This window comes from Bombina bombina, chromosome 4, assembly GCF_027579735.1.
Source record: "Bombina bombina isolate aBomBom1 chromosome 4, aBomBom1.pri, whole genome shotgun sequence".
Classification (NCBI taxonomy): Eukaryota; Metazoa; Chordata; class Amphibia; order Anura; family Bombinatoridae; genus Bombina; species Bombina bombina.
The window spans coordinates 414,341,527-414,362,459 of NC_069502.1; the positions used below are offsets into that span (position 1 = coordinate 414,341,527).

Below are 20,933 nucleotides of genomic sequence, written 5' to 3' on the forward strand. Positions count from 1 at the left end.
TTTTACTTACTGCTATAGAATTTTTGCTTCAACATAATTTCTTCATCTTTGAGGGGGACTGCTATCTCCAGAGGCGTGGCACTGCCATGGGGGCAAAATTTGCCCCCTCCTATGCCAACCTGTTCATGGGTTGGTGGGAGGCCTGCCACGTCTATGGAGATGGCAATCCTCTAAAGGAACATTTTGTATACTATGGAAGGTACATTGACGACTTGTTGGTGGTGTGGAATGGAGATGAAACATCCATACAAAATTTCATTAGGAATATTAATTCCAATGATATGAATTTAAAATTCACAGCAGAGTATAACAAGACCACCATCAAATTCTTGGATTTGGAGTTGGTGGTGGATCCAGAAGCAAATATAATAAATACTACAGTATATAGGAAACCCACAGGTGGCAATACAATTTTAAATTATAAATCGTGTCACCCTGGACATGTCAAGAAGGCAATTCCAAAAGGTCAGTTCCTGAGAACCAGACGAATATGTTCAAATGAACAAAACTATGATACCCAATGCAAAATCTTGGAAAACAGATTAATAGAAAGAGGGTATCCAGAGCCACTATTAAAAAGAACAAAAGAGGAGGTAGATCGAATACCTAGGGAAAATCTCTTAAAATACAAAAACCAGCATGGAGACAAATATAAAAAGGGAAAAACGACAAAAAATAAAATTGTCTTTAGCACCCCCTACAGTCTGGAGTTTACCAAAATTTGCAACATTATAAAGGAGAGTTTACCTATCTTAGCTGTAGACTCAGGTTTAGAAGAGATCACAAGAGAAGGTTGCAAATTTGTATCAAGAAAGGGTCTCACCATTGGGAATATGGTAGCCCCATCTGATTTACCCTTTGTACATAAAAAAACATGGCTACCTAATAGATTAGGGTTCTTTAAATGCAAAGCACAGAGATGCAAAACATGCGACTATATAAAAGAGGGAACCAAATTTAAGTCTACAGTAACAGGCCGTGAATATGACATTAAATTCAATCTAAATTGTAAATCAACACATGTCATATATCTCTTGACCTGTAGGGGGTGCCAGATCCAATACGTTGGTAGAACAAAACGTTGTGTCAAAGATAGGGCTCTAGAACATATACGAGACATTGAGGACCCAGATAGGGATACACCGGTCTCAAGACACTTTAAAAATATGCATCAGGGGGATGCCTCATTGCTTTGCATACAGGCAATTGATTATGTGAAGAAACATAAAAGAGGGGGAGACAGGGAATATAGACTCAATTTCAAGGAAGCAAAGTGGATTTTTGAGTTAAAAACCAGTCACCCTAATGGTATCAATAAGGAGAGCGATGTTAATTTATTTATTTAATAAATCCAAGTAAGAATTCATCATTAAGGTACATCTGTAGAAAATATTAAGAGCTTTTTAACCTCATACAGCTTTAGAACATAAAATATCTACTCACATAGAGTTTTTCTTAGTCTTTCTAGTGTTAACTATTTATATGTATATGATCTTAGTAACTGACTTTGTTTTTCATCTGATTCTGTGTACCATCAATCAAACCAGAAGGGAAAGGGTTAACTGCAAATTTGATTTTAATTGAGACAGGCCTCTTTAAATAGAGGCAAATTGTACAGCTGACAGACAGCAGTGAACAAGCGTGTAGACACACGCGAAACATGTCTGCAGTCAGTTACGCTGTAGCCTTTTTTCCTGTTTAATGGAGCCTTGTCTCCTACTTTGTTTTTATCCACTCCAATAAAGATCCTGTTTTTAAGTATACTGACCGGTGTGTGTCTTCCCTTTATGGATGTCCCTGAACCGAGAGGTTGTTGAAGATTTGTGAAGTCTCCTTTCTGTTAGCCAGGCTCCTTTGTTTGGTATATACGTCATAGGATGTTTACCCAGTCCAGTTTGAGAGTTCCGTTGATTTCCTTGTTTTGTATACTGTATATATATATATATATATATATAACATTTCCCTATTTAAATAAGAATGCAAATACATGATTATTTTACATATTTCTTAGTTAAAATAAAGGTAAAAGTTCAAAAAGAATATATATATATATATCTACCAGTGTTCTGCTAATAGTATTATCTATTAAAAATACCACAATACTTTAGATTGATTCATAGATACATAACATTTGTGTAACTTTTTCCAAAACAAAAATGCAGCTGATTTTGTGCATTAAAGCATCACCTGTGATTGACTGAGCCTCATTAGATATTCACATATATTTAAATAGGTGTCTATGCCAGACTGCTATGCTTAGGTAAAGTATTTTTAATTGTGGTTTTCTAACCATCTCGTTAAAGCTGTTAAGCGAGGTACTCTGATACATACATTGTGCAGTTGTAAAACAGAAATATGAAAAATAGGTAAAAAGACACTGACATTTGACACCCGTTATATAATTTAATGTTTTACATCACAGATGGAAACTCAGCTTATATCTTTTATTTTATCATCAAAAATGTTACCTTTTTAAATAAATTATGGTATTTTTATTTATTTTTTCATAATTATTATAAATTAATGTATCTGCATTTTTTTTCTCTAGGTTTTAAATCCTTTTTATATTTTTCAAGCATTTGCATTGAGCCTATGGTTGGCAACAGGCTACATCGAATATTCCATAGTTCTCATAGTTATTACACTCCTGTCTATTGTTGCCACAATCTACAATCTCAGAATGGTTTGTATAATGACATCATTATTATCCTTTTGTTTTCTTCTATTTGGGCTACGATTTGTAAATTATATATATTTTTTTCTTTTTGGTTTACTAGCAATCTGTTAATTTGCACAAGTTGGTTGAAGCCCATAACAATATGATGGTTACCATTCTTAGACGAAATGGAGGTAAGATTATTTTGCACTTAATGATATAGTTACTGTGAAATATGGACACCAATCGTATCTCTTTTTTTGAGTGGGAAAGGATATTTGCAAGTACTAGATGCTAATCAACAGATATGGAAGTAAAACAGTGTAATACAGTGACAGATGGAGAAAGTTTCAATAGATATAAGCCAATGTCTTACATAGTGACTGCTAAATAGTACAAATAAGTATATGAATCTTTATCTTTAAAACAAGTCGTTTTAGACGGTAAAATTGTTCATATTTAAATTATTTAAATATTTTCAAATTAATTTGTTTGGAAAAAAATACCTAATTCCATCATTTTGATAAATAAACAAAACAAATTCAGTCACATTTTTTGAAATGATACATATTATTATATATACTGAAAATATAGTTATTACCATTAAATACTGAAACATTGTTTTTTTTACTGTTTTACCAGTTATTGAAGAGGTGGGATCTCATAGTTTAGTTCCAGGAGATGTCATTGTATTAACTGGAAAGAAGTTCTACCTGCCTTGTGATGCCCTGTTAATCACTGGAGGGTGTATAGTGAATGAAGGAATGTTGACAGGTATAGTATTCAATGCTAATTTTATGGTGTCATTTCTTACCAAGTCATTGGTCTATGAGCTCTGCATGTCAACTTTAACTCATAATCATCTTTCAAAAACTAATGACAATACAGATGGTACATGCTAGCAACAGCTAATGTAATGGGGTATTTCCTCCTTCAATAATTGTAGCTTAAAAAAATGTAAAATGTACAGAAGGGAGATTTTAACATTGGTGTAGGAAGATCCATTTGGGATAAATATGTATAAAACACATAGGGCTAGATTACAAGTGAGGTGCAAACGGTTTTGAGCTAGCGATATCGTGTTTTCATGAGCCATTTTAATTGCACTGATATTACAAGTTGAGCGCAATTGCAATTTCGCTAGCACAATCTTGATTTACGCATGAATCTTTACCATGATCTCAGAGCTGTGGTTAACTGTTTTCCGAAAATAAAAAGTTGCACAAAACACTTCAAAAATACATAACAAAGTAGATTAGCACTCATATTAACACTGTCTAATAAAAAATATATATAAAAAATATTTCACACAAAAGTTATAAAGGCTCAAATATATGAGATCTTGGGTGTTAGAAAAAACAGGCAGTCAAAGGGCTTTAACATAGAGATATATACATATACATGCCTAAACATGTATATATATGTATGTAATCATTTTTGTGCATATTACAGTATGTGATCATGTTTGCGGATATTACAGTATGTGATCAGGTATGCGCATATTACAAAAAAACATGTTAAAGTCGAACATTGCAATATGAAATATTTATATTTTCATGTTGGGTTAGCACTATTGCAAATATTTCTGCTCCCTTGACTTCTATTGGGGAATGCAAAACGCGATCACGATTTTCAATTTTCGACTTTAAGCGCAATTTTGGTTACCGCTAGCGCAAAATACATTTATGTTTAACTTGCAATATGAGCTCATCCCGACTAGCAGAGAAAGCTTAACTCTAGTGGATCGTGAAAAAAATAATAATACTGCGCCACTTGTATTCTAGTCCATAAATGGTTATGTTTGTGGTGTGGTCAGAGAATCACTTCTTTTACTACATTAATCTTTGCAATGTGTTTTCAGTTTTACTTCTAGTTATTATTCCTGTAAGTTTTCCACTTTTAATTTATTGTTCAAATTTATTTCATTTTTTTAGACATCTTTACTGTTTTTCTGGTAATTATTTTTTTTTAATCTATTTTCGTAATTATTTTGGATTTTACAGTTTACATTGAATTTATTTTACTATGTGTTCTACTTAATTGCCTTTTCATGTTTTGAATGTTACTTTCCGCATTTACGTATGTCTAATCTTTTTAAGTAAAGTGGCAAACTTTTATTAGAAAGTAAGAGGTGGGCTTTCACATCCCTTGCATAGAAAACTCTTCAATGCCACATTATTTGAAAGAACTGTGTAAGAAAAAAACATTTATTATTTATTATAATTTAGTCTATAAAATTTTAGATTTTTTATACAATTACCACTGATCAGAACAAGGATTTCAAAGTAAATTAGTCAAAATGCAAAAACATGCCAGAGTCAGTTACTGACTATATGATTTTTTATAAAGGAATACGCTTTTAAAACTCTGATATCTCTGCAGTACTGGAGCTGAGAATACTCCGTACTACAACAAAATGTGACCTTATAATAACGCTGGTCTTTTTTAGGAGAAAGTGTTCCAGTGACAAAAACGCCATTACCAAACATAGATAACTCTATCCCATGGAAAACACACAGCGGGGACGATTACAAGAGACATGTACTGTTTTGTGGAACAGAGGTTATCCAAACAAAATCTCAAGGTTGCAACCTAGTAAAAGCTGTTGTACTAAAAACTGGTGAGTCCTTCATTCATATATAAAATTAACATCCAAGCCCTGCAAATCCAGGCTATCACAATACTTTTTTTTTTTTAAATATATGAACAGTTACAGATCAAAACGTATCTCTCTTTAATGTGTCATTGTTAAAATTGAAAGAGATTAATTTACCTTATATCAGAGAAAAGTCAGTGTTTGTCCTGACTATAATCATTATTAATTGTAGTAAACAAATAAAGACATTACATTTTTTTTAAAAAAGATCCAATCTAATTTTCCAGTAATTTTATAAACAATAATGCCTAAAATATATAGTACAAAAGGTAGGGCAAACCGACAACTTGGAGCACAGAGATAAGACAGACTCTCACTTCAATCATCGTCCCAGAGGCTATATTTCATACAGATCCTCCTTACTGGAGTAGGTGGATAGGACGTCTGAAACAATTCAAAAAGCACAGAAGCGCCACACCTGAAAGAATATAAGTGCAGATCAATATGGTACTTAAACATATGTGTTTTAATAAAGCTTGCAAACTGCTCACAGTTTTCGTCTGCGGGATTAGACCCGCAAAATACTAAGGCCACGCCCACAAGCCATAGCGTTACTGCAGTGTCTAACTGTATTGGCGTTTTAGACAGATGGCTATTTATTTGTTTTTTGTGCATGAACATTTTAATGAGTAGAACACAGACCGGGAACGGAACAGCAGCTATTCAGAAGTGAGAGACTGCAGCCCTCCAAGGATCACTGATGCTTATGGGTATTGTAATCGTACCTGATGCACTTGTGTAGTGTACCTTGGCTCTAAAGGAGGTTTTAATTGTGAGTGAGGATTTTGCAAGCTTTATTAAAACACATATTTTTACCATATTGATCTGCACTTAGATTCTTTCCGGTGTGGCGCTTCTGTGCTTTTTGAACTGTTTCAGATTGCCTAAAATATGTACAAACATATGTGGCACAGGTATTTCCACATTTTTATCACACCAAAGTGATATCTAACATAGGGCTAGATTACAAGTGGTGCGCTAACTGTGGCACACAAGCAATATCGAGTTTATTGCGGCTGTTTGCAGGTATTACAGGTTGAAATTAAACACAATAGCTTTAGCACAACTGAATTTAACGCGCGTTGGGATAGCGCAACTCAGAGCTCTGGTTAACTGTTACGCTTAAATAAAAGGTGTCACAAAACACATCAAAAATACATTTAGAAGTACAACTACACTCATATTAACACTATCTAATAAAAATTATATATAAAAAAAGTTGGAATAAAAAGTTATAAGGACTCAAACATATAAGAAAACATGGGACTGCAAAGGGCTTTAACATAGAGATACATACATATACATGTCTAAATATTTATATGTATATGTGTTTATATATAAATATATATATATATATATATATATATATATATATATATATACATACACACAGAGAGTACACTTCTCTCTGTGTGTATTTAGTCTCCCTATGGGAAAAAGGGGCAACCAGACGTGGACTCCTTGCTCAGTGTGCTTAGAGGAATACTGCTACACCTCACTGACGAGACCCAATGAAGGCCAAAACGATCGTCTTGGGTTGCTGTGTTCCTTGTTCAGAGTGGAATTGCCTGGTATTTCGGTGCTGGACTGACCGTAATAGGCAGGATCAGACTGATATACTACAGGAAAGTTCTACTCTGTGAAAAGCATTACTGGGCTAAAAGAAGTTGCACCCAGGTGGTAAATTGCCATAGAACAGGCTAAAAATGGTATTGAGCTGGTTGTTCGTTCCTGTGAGTGCACTTCTCTCTATGTGTATTTAGTCTCCGTATGTGAAAAAGGGGCAACCAGACGTGGACTCCTTGCTCAGCGTGCTTAGAGGAATACTGTTACACCTCACTGACGAGGCCCAATGAAGGCCAAAACGATCATCTGGGGTTGCTGTGTTCCTTGTTCAGAGTGGAATTGCCTGGTATTTCGGTGCTGGACTGACCGTAATAGACGGGTTCAGACTGATATAATACAGGAAAGTTCTACTCTGTGAAAAGTATTACTGGGCTAAAAGAAGTTGCACCCAGGTGGTAAATCACCATAAAACAGGCTAACAATGGTATTGAGCTGGTTGTTCGTTCCTGTGAGTGCACTTCTCTCTGTGTGTACATATATATATATATATATATATATATATACACACTCACCGGCCACTTTACACCTGTTCAATTGCTTGGTCACACAAATTGCCAATCACATGGCAGCAAATCAATGCATTTAGGCATCTAGACGTGATGAAGACGACTTGGTGAAGGTTAAAACTGTGCATCAGAATGGGGATTTAAGTGACTTTGAATGTGGCATGGTTGTTGGTGCAAGACGGGCTGGTCTGAGTATTTCAAAAACTTCTGATCTACTGGGCTTTTCACGCACCACCATCTCTAGGGTTTACAAAGAATTGTCCAAAAAAGAGAAAATATCGAGTGAGTGGCAGTTGTGTGGACGAAAATGACTTGTTTATGTCAGAGGTCAGAGGAGAATGGGTAGGCTGGTTCGAGATGATAGAAAAGCAACAGTAACTCAAATAACCACTCGTTGCAACCAAGGTATGCAGAATATCATCTCTGAATGCACAACCCATCGAACCTAGAAGCAGATGGGCTACAGCAGCAGAAGACCACACCGGGTTCCACTCCTGTCACCTAAGAACAGAAAACTGAGGTTACAATTCGCACAGGCTCACTAAAATTGGACAATAGAAGATTGGAAAAAATGTTGCCTGGTCAGATGAGTCTCAATTTCAGTTGCAACATTCAGATGGTAGGGTCAGAAGTTTGCGTAAACAACATGAAAGCATTCCATCCTGTCTTATATCAACGGTTCAGGCTGGTAGTAGTGTAATGTTGTGGGGGATATATTCTTGTCACACTTTGGGCCCATTATTAATAATTGAGCATTGTTTAAATGCCACGGCCTACCTGAGTATTGTTGCTGACCATGTCCATCTCTTTATGACTACAGTGTACCCATCTTCTGATGGCTACTTCCAGCAGGATAATGCACCATGTCACAAAGCTCAAATCATCTCAAACTGGTTTCTTGAACATGACAATTAATTCACTGTACTCTAGCAGCCTCCACAGTCACCAGATCTCAATCTAATAGAGCACCTTTAGGATGTGGTGGAACAGGAGATTCGAATCATGGATGTGTAGCTGACAAATCTGCAGCAACTGCATGATGCTATCATGCCAATATGGAACAAAATCTCTTAGGAATGTTTCCAACACCTTGTTGAATCTATGCCATGAAGAATTAAGGCAGTTTTGAAAGCAAAAGGGGGTCCAACCCGGTACTAGCAAGGTGTACCTAATAAAGTGGCCGGTGATGGTGTAAATAAATATATATATATATATATATATATATATATATATATATATATATATAGATAGATAGATAGATAGATAGATAGATAGATAGATAGATAGATAGATACTGTACAAATATATATCCAACGTAGGCGGAGGATAAGCACTCTCACTTTAAATAAACAGCAAGGGTGTCAGGAACAAAAGTATTACAAATGGAAAGATAAATCCACACTCAATGGACTTTTCAAAAAACAGGTGCCAATTTGTTGTGTCATTTTCAGAGATCAGGTCTGAGGTCTGAGGCAGGGGACGGTGTGATCTCTGAAACGTCACAATAAATTGGCACCTGTTTTTGAAAAGTCCAGTGAGTGTGGATCTATCTTCCTATATATATATATATATATATATATATATATATATATATATATATATATATATATATATATATATATATATATATATATGTGTGTGTGTGTGTGTATACAGTATGTATTTATGTATTGATATGTGCATATATGTATTTACAGACATATATACATATATAAACACATAGATACATATGTATACATATACAGACATATATATAAGTGCATTAGAGCCCTTTCAAGTCAAGTAGAGGAATACACGTAAAGGCATATTTAAGAAATATTCATATTTAATAAAGTGTTTGTGTATTTCCAGTGTTTTCACATAGAGAAATAAGTTATAAGTATTTATAAGTAGATATTCCTATATATATTTTTATATATCTATACCTATATATAATCATGTATATATATATATATAGGTGTAGATATATATTGTGCCAACATACTATCATATATATATATATACAAATATGTATTTATGAATAAATAGAACAAATTCTGTTATGTGAAGAACATTAGAATGTGAAATATTAATATTTTCATGTTTGGTTAGGGCACTTGAAAAAATGCGATCAGGTTTGTGAGCGAGTAAGGGTTGTAGGTTTTTATTCCACTTTTCGTGCTCAATTGAAGTCTATGGGGGAAACCGTTAATACGGCCGCAATATTATAACTTTTGTCCGTGTCAAGTTAGGGCACAAACTAAAACTTTTTACTTTCAACTTGTAGTAAGCTCAGTACATGGTTAATGCAAAAAACTTACTTCTAGAGAAGTTAGCGTGCGAGCAGGAGAAATAAATAGCGCTCCACTTATAATCTAGCCCATAGATTGGAATATTTTTATGGTTATCACAAAAATGTAAATACTTTATTTTCACACATATTAATTTCTGCTCCACTTATTCCCCAATCTAGTGTTGTCTTCATCTCTTTTCTAATGATTGTTTAATTGCTTTTTGTATTTCTTTAGGATTTAGCACAGCAAAAGGAGACCTCGTCAGATCTATTCTGTACCCAAAGCCAGTTAACTTTAAGTTACACAGAGATGCTATCAGGTTCCTTATGGGCCTTGTAGCAATTTCCCTTATTGGAGTTATATACACAGCTATTGTATTTCCAAAGAATGGAGTAAGTACAACCACTATTTCTTTCAGAACATGCAATGTTTAATTATTACAAATTCATGTAATTCCTTTATAAAATATTTTTTTAAAGTTACTTTAAAGGGACATCAAATATTAAATGCTCTAATATGTTAGATATTTTTATTATTGCACTATTGATTGCATATAACTATGTGTTTAGCCCTTTCAACTATAAAGTAAATGTAATAATATAAGTAAATGTAAGTATCTTATAATGACATGCTCTTTCTGAATCATGAATGTTTAGCATTGACTTTTATCCCCCTTTAACCGATTGGATGCGCATTATGACCCATGGCTGTCATGCACATCCATTTCCCAATTCAGATGGTGACCATTTGTTGCCATCTCTGGGACCCTCTGCACTGAAAATGTAGAAGGAGACTGCAGTCTCTTTCCCCATCGCTGGGTCCTGCTGGAACAGCATGTGTGGTGACATCACAAGGGGAGGGAAACTCCCTCCTGAAGCAGGGAGTTTATGGAGAAAAGCCTGGGGCTGGGAGAGGGTTTTTGAAGCCCATGAGGTCCATTTATCAAGCTCTGTATGGAGCTTGAGGGCCCGTGTTTGTGGCGAGTCTTTAGACTCGCCAGAAACAGCAGTTATGAAGCAGCTCCATAACCCTGTCCGCCTGCTCTGAGCAGGAGGACAGGAATTGCCACAATTCAACCCGATCGAGTACGATCGGGTTGATTGACACCTCCCAGCTGGCGGCCCATTGGCCACGAGTCTGCAGGGGGCGGCGTTGCACCAGCAGCTCTTGTGAGCTGCTGGTGCAAAGCTGAATACGGAGAGCGTATTGCTCTCCACATTCAGCGAGGTCTTGCAGACCTGATCCGCATTGTCGGATCAGGTTTGCAAGACCTTTGATACATAGGCCCCCATATCTCAGCCTCCAGATCACTTACAGGGACAAGTAAACCATAATTTGAAAGAAGGGAGTCTGTAAATAGGTGATTACCTGCAGCAGCACTTAAAGTGCAGTTTAAGTTGAGGATGGTGAGCTCTACTGAAGCCTGTATCTTCCCCTGTTTCTGGTAGAGGGTTTTATAAGCCCTTTCAATAGAAACCTGTAATCATAGTCACCATCTTGTTTTCAGATAAAGGCAAAATGGAAACAGTTCTTTAATAAACAATAGAATTAAATATTGTCAAAACCAATACTTGTAAAAGTTTAAAAGTGACCATATAGTGGTGAAAAAAGGTGCCTAGTCTGCCCATCCATGCAATATAAAAGATGCCGTCATATAGTTTAGTAGTTGTATGGATGGAAAATTATTACAATAGGTCCCAAAGAAAGTTGTGTTTGTGATATTCCCTTTTAAAACCCTATTTGAAGACGCCAGTACTATAAGTGACCATCATGTCACTACGAATGTGAATTACAATCAAATTTTTAAAGGGACACGACACCCAAATATTAAAGCTCTTAAGTCATGCAGCATAGCTGTAAAAAGCTGAACATCTCTATATAAAAAATGTTTTTTTTTACCTCAAAATTTCCTCTGTAGGCACATGTCATTGTAAAGGAGCTTAAAGCAGCCAATCAGGGTGCTAGTCACAGGACTTGCAAGGGAGCATGCATCTGACAAGTGCAGGCACAATCATGTTATTTCCCTACTTAGTTGAAGGAAGTTTACTATGAAATCTTGTGAGATTTCAGTAAAATCTCATGAGATTACAATAAAGCAAAGCATGACCTCAGCACTGTTGATGCTATTTTTTTGTTCAATCTGCAGCTGGAAAGTAGCTGAAGGATAACTGTTCACTGAGCACTTACTATTGTGAATGAAGATATTTTGAGATATAATATCTTCCTTCTTTTACATAGAGATGTTCAAGTGATATTCTCTTGTCAGCTTTTTACAGTCATGCTGTATCATTTTCAAGTAACTCACAGAAAGCCCTTTTTTGGGAGCTTTTCTGTTGAAAACTCATTCACTGGTGTGGGCTATTAAGAAATGCAGTGATCAATACTGTGCCTCTATCAGACTAAATTAGCCTTCTGCAACAACATGGAGGACTCCCACGATGCAGTATGCCCAACGGGCACTCTGAGGCTTATTATATCTCTCCTGAAGGATATGTCCACTCGTCTAGACCAGCATCATGCGGGTTGAGTAGCCGCTCTACGGACTGCAGTCAGTTCACCCTCCCTCCCATCAGCAGCTAAACCCTAGCTTGCTAACAGCCCATCAGGTGTCCTGTGGAACAGGCAAATACAGCAGGAAGAACATGGGCTCCATGAGGTCTCAAGAGAGAATTTATGGTTAGAGGATGTGGCTCAACCTACCGCACACGCTGTCAACACCCCAGCAGAGCCAGAGAAGCTTCAGAGACCTGCAGCGACGCAAGCATCATTGAAAATGGCTGAAATATGTTGAAAGTTACACATATTCTTTTCCGGTTATGAAGCTGAGCGGATGCAGTGGCGATTTCCTTGGGATCGATGAGTTGAGATGGTGGCAGAGTTCTGGAAAACTAATCTCTGTGGTCCCTACTGAATGGATGGGGGACCCTTTTGACCCGGGTGGATAGTTATCCTTCTATCCTCCTTGCGTGCCCACATGGCGCATACGAGAGATGCTAGCACAGTGACCCATAAAATCATATACAAAGAACTGAGCCTCTTGGTCTACTCTGTTCTCCCTCTCTGTTCAGGAACCTAAGGATAGCTAATATATTTGCGTTTAGCTAGTTTATTATGAGCCAGCTGTCCGGAGGTAACATAGCCTTAGAGCTAGACAGCCCATCAGTCCCTATAACTGCCTACCTGAAAGCAACATAAGATGACTAGCTGCTTATTTAGTGCTGTAGTATTTGCAGATAATGTGTTTCTTATGTTATCTTTAAAATTCTAAAGGACACACTTAACTCAATCTCCTGGAATATTTCGGATGTAAGACTGTTCCCAACAATTGCCTGATCTGATTATAGCTTACTCTGACACTCTACTCAGAATTTTTACACTATGTTAATCTGCATTGCATGTCTAACCCTAGATTATAATATAGATACATAGAAGCTAAATCCAAAATTAGGTTGTCCCAGATCCTTGTTCTATGAGTGGGGAAATACTGATATAACTCATAATACAGACCCATATATGTACTCTATATGAAAACCTATTATACTCTTACACTACTATATGTACCTTTGCAATAAGAAAACCTGTCAAGCCTGAAGTAATCTATCCTTTTACCTACATCAATGTCTAACCCTTACCATTACATAAACAGACATATGCATGTTGACGCAGATTAGATTATAATGGTCTATATATACAGAGCCCCCACATGCCTACTAAAGATCCCTCAATAACGCAGTAACCCATAGTAGAGGCCCATTAGTGTAGTCTGATTGAAGACCTATTATACTTATGTGCTTCTGTTTCAAGTACTCTTACATTAAGGTAACATATAGGGTGAAGTTAACATATATATTTGCAGTATTATAAACTCCTTCTTACTATGTAAGTATATGTCAGTATGCTGTGTACATTTAATCTCATGTTTTCTTATGTTTACTGTTATGTATATGCATTTAATCAGTTGACAGGACTGGCATCTACAGTCTCTCTCTTCTGTCTCATATGATTTGTACTACAATCACGAGAAATGTAATCTATATTACATAGCTGCCTAGAGCAGTCTTGACCTAAGGAAGCTTCTATACAATGTTATGGATTAATCAAATAGGGTTTTATAACTCTATGATGACTGCTAGTCTGATAAATGCCCACATATATATTGTACTTTGTAATTAGGGCCTCTATTTCATATCCTTAAATATTTGCTTAGAGAATTGTTACTCCCTTTACAATCCTAGTGTATTATACGAATCTTAATGCTCACATGCTCTGGATACATTACATAATTATGTCTGCATATCATAAGTAAATTGATAGTTCTTAGCTCCTACTGGGAGAAGAATGATTTATAATTTGAGTCCAGATTAAGACATAGTCCCCCCACCTAGTGAAACTTCTCCCTGAAGTTATATATGTGTACCCACCATGAGATCTATGTAGATTTGTCAGGTTTTTTGTTTTTTCATATATATTTACATGTTGGCCCCAGCAGCATACCGTCCTTACACACCCACAAATGACCCTGCTTCTCTTTTGAAGTAGCTTGGAGCAGAGGGGACATATCACTGCTAACTCACTTATAATTTACACCTCCAGACACTATGCCCCTGATGATAACACATAGGTTTAAGAATTGGGACCTTTCTATGTGACTTACGGTGATTCCATTTCCAGAGTCCCCTTATGAGAGAAATAGTTCTCTTATCTATTTGTGCTATGTTTACATGCCTATCCTTCACTACCATATAGCTTAATATGTATCTACAAGAGCAGTACAAAAGATTACAATATATCTCCCTAGATAATTAAGAAAGCTAGTTCACAAACAGATTTATGTACTCGGCAATATTTACTATTGTTTTTTCTAGCTACCTGGGGACTAATATATTATATAGCTTAGGGTACAACTGCTCACACAGCATTAGCTAAACCAATATATTTCTCTTTGACGTCGTCACCCACAGCGACCCAGGCACGTCCTAAAGCACTATCTATATCTCAAAATCACATATTGGGATATTCCTACTCATAACCAGCCTTCACTAGGGTGCCAGTACTTGTTCATTATATCAGATCTATATATCTTTCATCTATCTGGAGACAGTCAAGTCTCAGTTTACTATTGCATTACCATTGTTATGACTCTATGTTATACTAAGTGTCTACATCAAGCAATATACTCTCCTTATCACCCTATCATAGTTAATGCCCTGATTAGGCTTTTAGACTAGGTAACTCATTATGTGGCTCCAAGTTAAACAACGAATAGTCTTTCTATCTGGCCACGGATGCCTATCATTGGGAATATCTACCCCTCTAATTATGCTATTTACCCTCTTCCATCTCCTACCCTGTTAGAGTTTGCTCCGTCCCTCCCACCCCCTCCTCCCCCCATCTTCCCATATAATTCAAGCATATAATTCAAGCGGCTCTCGCCCGCTGATTTGCCTTCCCTTCCCCATATATTGTGGCCCAGATGTGGCTGTCACAAAAGCCAACTCCCCACATCTTGTTATTATTTGATTGGAAAGTTATAGAGTATCCCTCCTATAGATGTGGGGATTATCTCCTAATCAATATAACATAAAATGAAGTTCAATTTTCGTTAGTCCATACCCCTCTCTTATATCTCATTAGGACATGATATGTGATCTCATCGTTATACATTTTTCTCACACGGTTGTTCTTTTATTATTGTCTTTGCAATTTCCAATATTAGAACATAGATTTGATATGTGGAACCACAACCTCTGTCCTGGTTTGATTGATGATCTACATGTATTAGCAATGTATGTCATGTTCTGATGTAATTACTATTAATGGACGAACTTTCGGCTAGATTACGAGTTTTGCGTTAGCCTTAAAAAGCAGCGTTGGCCGGTCCCAACGCTGCTTTTTTAACACCCGCTGGTATTACGAGTCTTGCAGGTACAGGTGTACCGCTCACTTTTTTGTCCAGATTCGAAAATCCTGCAAATCCACTTACGTCAATTGCGTATCCTATATTTTCAATGGGACTTGCATAGCGCCGGTATTAAGAGTCTGACCAAAAGTGAGCGGTAAACCCTCTCCTGTCAAGCCTGGTACCGCATTTAAAAGTCAGTAGTTAAGAGTTTTACACTACAACGCCGTAGCATAAAACTCTTAACTAAAGTGCTAATAAGTACACTAACACCCATAAACTACCTATTAACCCCTAAACCGAGGCCCCCCACATTGCAAACACTACAATAAATATTTTAACCCCTAATCTGCCGAACCGGACATCGCCACCACTATAATAAATATATTAACCCCTAAACCGCCGCACTCCCGCATCGCAAACACTAGTTAAATATTATAAACCCCTAATCTGCCGTTCCTAACATTGCCGCCACCTACCTACATTTATTAACCCCTAATCTGCCGCCCCCAACTTTGCCGCCACTATGTTAAATGTATTAACCCCTAAACCTAACCCTAACCCTAACCCCCCTAACTTAAATATAATTACAATAAATCTAAATAAAATTACTACAATTAACTAAATTATTCCTATTTAAAACTAAATACTTACCTATAAAATAAACCCTAAACTAGCTACAATATAACTAATAGTTACATTGTAGCTAGCTTAGGGTTTATTTTTATTTTACAGGCAACTTTGTCTTTATTTTAACTAGGTAGAATAGTTATTAAATAGTTATTAACTATTTAATAGCTACCTAGTTAAAATAAAGACAAATTTACCTGTAAAATAAAACCTAACCTAAGTTACACTAACACCTAACACAACACTATAATTAAATAAATTAACTAAATTAAATACAATTAATTACAATTAAATAAAATTATCTAAAGTACGAAAAAAAAAACCCACTAAATTACAGAAAATAATAAAATAATTACAAGATTTTTAAACTAATTACACCTACTCTAAACCCCCTAACAAAATAAAAAAGCCCCCCAAAATAAAAAACCCTACCCTACACTAAATTACAAATAGCCCTTAAAAGGGCCTTTTACGGGGAATGGCCCCAAAGTAATCAGCTCTTTTACCTGTAAAAAAAAAAGGACAAATACCCTCCCCAACATTAAAACCCACCACTCACACAACCAACCCTACTCTAAAACCCACCCAATCCCCTTTAAAAAAACACTTTAAAAAAACCGGGCCGAATTCCTCAACGAAGCCGGGAGAAGTCTTCATCCAACCGGGCAGAAGTGGTCCTCCAGACGGGCAGAAGTCTTCATCCAGACGGCATCTTCTATCTTCATCCATCCGGCACAGAGCGGGTCCATCTTCAAGACATCCGTTGTGGAGCATCCTCTTCTGTCCATGGCCGACGACTGAATGAAGGTTCCTTTAAATGATGTCATCCAAGATGGCGACCCTTCAATTCCGATTGGCTGATAGAATTCTATCAGACAATCGGAATTAAGGTAGAAAAAATCCTATTGGCTGATGCAATCAGCCAATAGGGTTGAACTTCAATCCTATTGGCTGATTGCATCAGCCAATAGGTTTTTTTCTACCTTAATTCCGATTGGCTTATAGAATTCAGCCAATTGGATTTGAAGGGACGCCATCTTGGATGACGTCATTTAAAGGAACTTTCATTTTGTTGTCGGCCGTGGACAGAAGAGGATGCTCCGCTTCGGATGTCTTGAAGATGGACCCGCTCCGTGCCGGATGGATGAAGACTTCTGCCCGTCTGGAGGACCACTTCTGCCCGGTTGGATGAAGACTTCTCCCGGCTTCGTTGAGGACTTCGGCCCGGTTGTGTGAAGACGTCTCACGGTAGACTGATCTTCAGGGGGTTAGTGTTACATTTTTTAAGGGGGGATTGGGTGGGTTTTAGAGTAGGGTTGGGTGTGTGGGTGGTGAGTTTTAATGTTAGGGGGTATTTGTACTTTTTTTTACAGGTATAAGAGCTGATTACTTTGGGGCCATGCCCCGCAAAAGGCCCTTTTAAGGGCTATTTGTAATTTAGTGTAGGGTAGGTTTTTTTATTTTGGTGGGCTTTTTTATTTTGTTAGGGGGATTAGAGTAGGTGTAATTATTTTAAAAATATTGTAATTATTTTATAATTTTCTGTAATTCTGTATTTTCCGTCGTTTTTTTCGTACTTTAGATAATTTTATTTAATTGTAATTAATTGTATTTAATTTAGTTAATTTATTTAATTATATTGTAGTGTTAGGTGTAATTGTAACTTAGGTTAGGTTTTATTTTACAGGTAAATGTGCCTTTATTTTAACTAGGTAGTTATTAAATAGTTAATAACTATTTAATAACTATTCTACCTAGTTAAAATAAATACAATACAAAATAAATAAATATTGCCTGTAAAATAAAAACAAACCCTAAGCTAGCTACGATGTAACTATTAGTTATATTGTAGCTATCTTACGGTTTATTTTATAGGTATTTAGTTTTAAATAGGAATTATTTAGTTGTAGTAATTTTATTTAGATTTATTTTAATTATATTTAAGTTAGGGGGGGTTAGGGTTAGAGTTAGACTTAGGTTTAGGGGTTAATAATTTTAATATAGTGGTGGCGACGTTGGGGCCGGCAGATTAGGGGTTAATAAATGTAGGTTGGTTGTGGCGACATTGGGGGCGGCAGAGTAGGGGTTAATAAATAAAATGTAGGTGTCAGCGATGTTGGGTGCGGCAGATTAGGGGTTCATATGTATAATGTAGGGGGTGGCGGTGTCCGGAATGGCAGATTAGGGCTTAATAATATAATGCAGGTGTTAGCGATGTCGGGGGCGGCAGATTAGGGGTTAATAAGTGGAAGATTAGGGGTGTTTAGACTTGGGGTTCATGTTAGGGTGTTAGGTGTAGACATAAATTTTATTTCCCCATAGGAATCAATGGGGCTGCGTTAAGGATCTTTACCAGCTCAACGCTAACGTAAGCAGCGCTGGTATTGAGGTGAGATGTGGAGCAAAATTTTGCTCTACGCTCACTTTGTTTGCGGCTAACGCCGGGTTTGTAATACCAGCGTTGTCTGTAAGTTAGCGGTGAGCATAAACTGTTAGCACCGCATCGCTGTTAACGCAAAAATCGTAATCTAGGTGTATGTATTTTACTTTCCCTTGAAACTTCAATAAAAAAATAAATAAATAAATGCAATGATAATACATTGTGATCACTCGAGAAACTTGACAACCAACGAATGGAGTGCTAACAGTTACACGCAAGCGATAAGGGTGTTTATCATGGGTGTTTGCGCTTGTCTGGTTTAAAGTTAAAAGTAAACGCGATCGCTAGAATGATTACCTAATTTCAGATCTCTGGTTAAATGTTTCACAAAACAAAAAAGTCTCTCAAAACACCAAAAAATATATATTACAATGTGCAGTTACTCATAATAACATGATATAATAAAATTATTAAAAAATAGTATTGCACAAAGAAGTTATAAGGGTTCAAAGATATGAGGAGGTCTCAGGTATTAAAAACAAGGCAGGCAAAGGGCTGCACATAGAGGAATATGTTTTATGTATTTCTAAATAGATGTTCCTATATATATCTGTATATATCTATACCTATATCTAATCATGTATATATATATATAGGTATAGATATATATATAGTAACAAAATACCATCAGATATATGTAGAAATATGTATATAAATAGAACATCTTCTATGTGAAGAACATTGGAATGTAAAATATTCATATTTTTATGTCGGGTTAGTGCACTTGAGAATATGTGATTGTGTTTGCTAGTGAGTAAGGTGTTTTTTTCCACTTTGTTTGCTCCATTGACTTCTAAGGGGGAAACGTAAACGTGCATGTGATATTCTAATTTCATTTTGAATCAGCACCTGGGTAGCACCTGCTGATTGGTGGATAAATGTAGCCACCAATCAGCAAGTGCTACCCAGGTGCTGAACCCAAAATGGGCCAGCTCCTATGCTTACATTCCTGCTTTTTTAAATAAAGATAGCAAGAGAAGGAAGAAATATGTATAACAGGAGTAAATCAGAAAGTTTCTTAAAATTGCATGCTCTAGCTGAATCATGAAAGAAAAAAAATTGGGTTTGTGTCCCTTTAAGGCTTGCTCCACTTGTAATCTGGCCCTCAGTCAGAAAGCCAAAAGTAATTCTTGGGAGCAAATCGGCAATAGATTGTGAGTGACTCCTTGGTCTGCTAAAAAAACTTGGTATGATGTGTGTGGGTACCTCATATAAATAAGTTTAAATTTATTTGTAAATGCAGCAATGTTTCAAAAAATATAAACAGCGGAAGAACTCAAGTGTGCAAATATCTCAAAAGGAGGTGGTTAACGTAGTTGTTTCTTTGTCTAGAAGAAAGCACTTTAATATATATTATCTTTGTACTTTTGTTGTTAGATAAAAGTTTTTACTACTGATAAAAAAGCCTTTCTTTTTAATGTTTGCTGGAATAGCTCTGTCCAGTAAAAAAGCTGGAAAAGTTTTGCTCATCAACGAATGACCTTCTAACCTGCTCTCCAGTATTACCGACTTGCACTTTGGGATCATTTTTAAAATCAAATCTGTAGAGTATAATGTCCTTGTAAAAAGTAATTTACTGATTATTTAATTTTGCCTGCATGTCATGAAATATTTCTCAATATTTTGCTATTTCCACCAGAGGAGCTAGATTGCATTTTGCCAGGATCATCATAGTGCAATAAATGACATGTTCTAATTAATTATAGTGCCAGCATCCCTTTAATGTCCCATTAACACTGTTTCATCACAAATATTGCCAATTCCAAAATATATTTTTATTTCTCTGTTTAAGAAATAAAAGAGAATGTTTGTTCTATTTAAATTACATATAATTTCTTAGTATATATCAAACACTATTTTTGTGTTACTTTAACCAATCATAAAATACAGATATTTTAGAACATTTCCATAAACCTCACTGCATATGATTTCTAATGACTATGTTTATTTATAGTAACAATAATCATGTCTTGTTTTTATGTCTGATTATGTAGGCAACAGCAAGTGAGACAGTGCTATGGTCACTTTTACTTATAACCGTCAGTATTCCTGCTGCATTACCAGCGTCTCTAACAGTCTGCATATTGTATTCTCAAGTGAGGCTTAAGAAAGCGGGAATATTTTGCTTAAGTGCACAGAGGATTAATATGTGTGGACAATTAAACATTATCTGTTTTGATAAAGTAAGTGTATAAATATAAAATATCTCTTTAGCTACAATTTGGGAGAATATAAGTTAAAATTTTC

General features: G+C 36.1%; 1 protein-coding gene across 1 annotated transcript in view; it reads left to right on the forward strand.

The window, feature by feature from the left end:
* The window catches only part of LOC128657507 (probable cation-transporting ATPase 13A4), a 252,157-nt gene that overhangs the window by 75,641 nt on the left and 155,583 nt on the right, over positions 1–20,933 (forward strand). The window contains exons 7-12 of the mRNA XM_053711874.1: positions 2,549–2,683; positions 2,778–2,850; positions 3,299–3,430; positions 5,106–5,276; positions 9,952–10,109; positions 20,681–20,869. Of these exons, the coding sequence (XP_053567849.1) occupies positions 2,549–2,683; positions 2,778–2,850; positions 3,299–3,430; positions 5,106–5,276; positions 9,952–10,109; positions 20,681–20,869 (858 nt within the window). The remainder of the gene's footprint in view (positions 1–2,548; positions 2,684–2,777; positions 2,851–3,298; positions 3,431–5,105; positions 5,277–9,951; positions 10,110–20,680; positions 20,870–20,933) is intronic.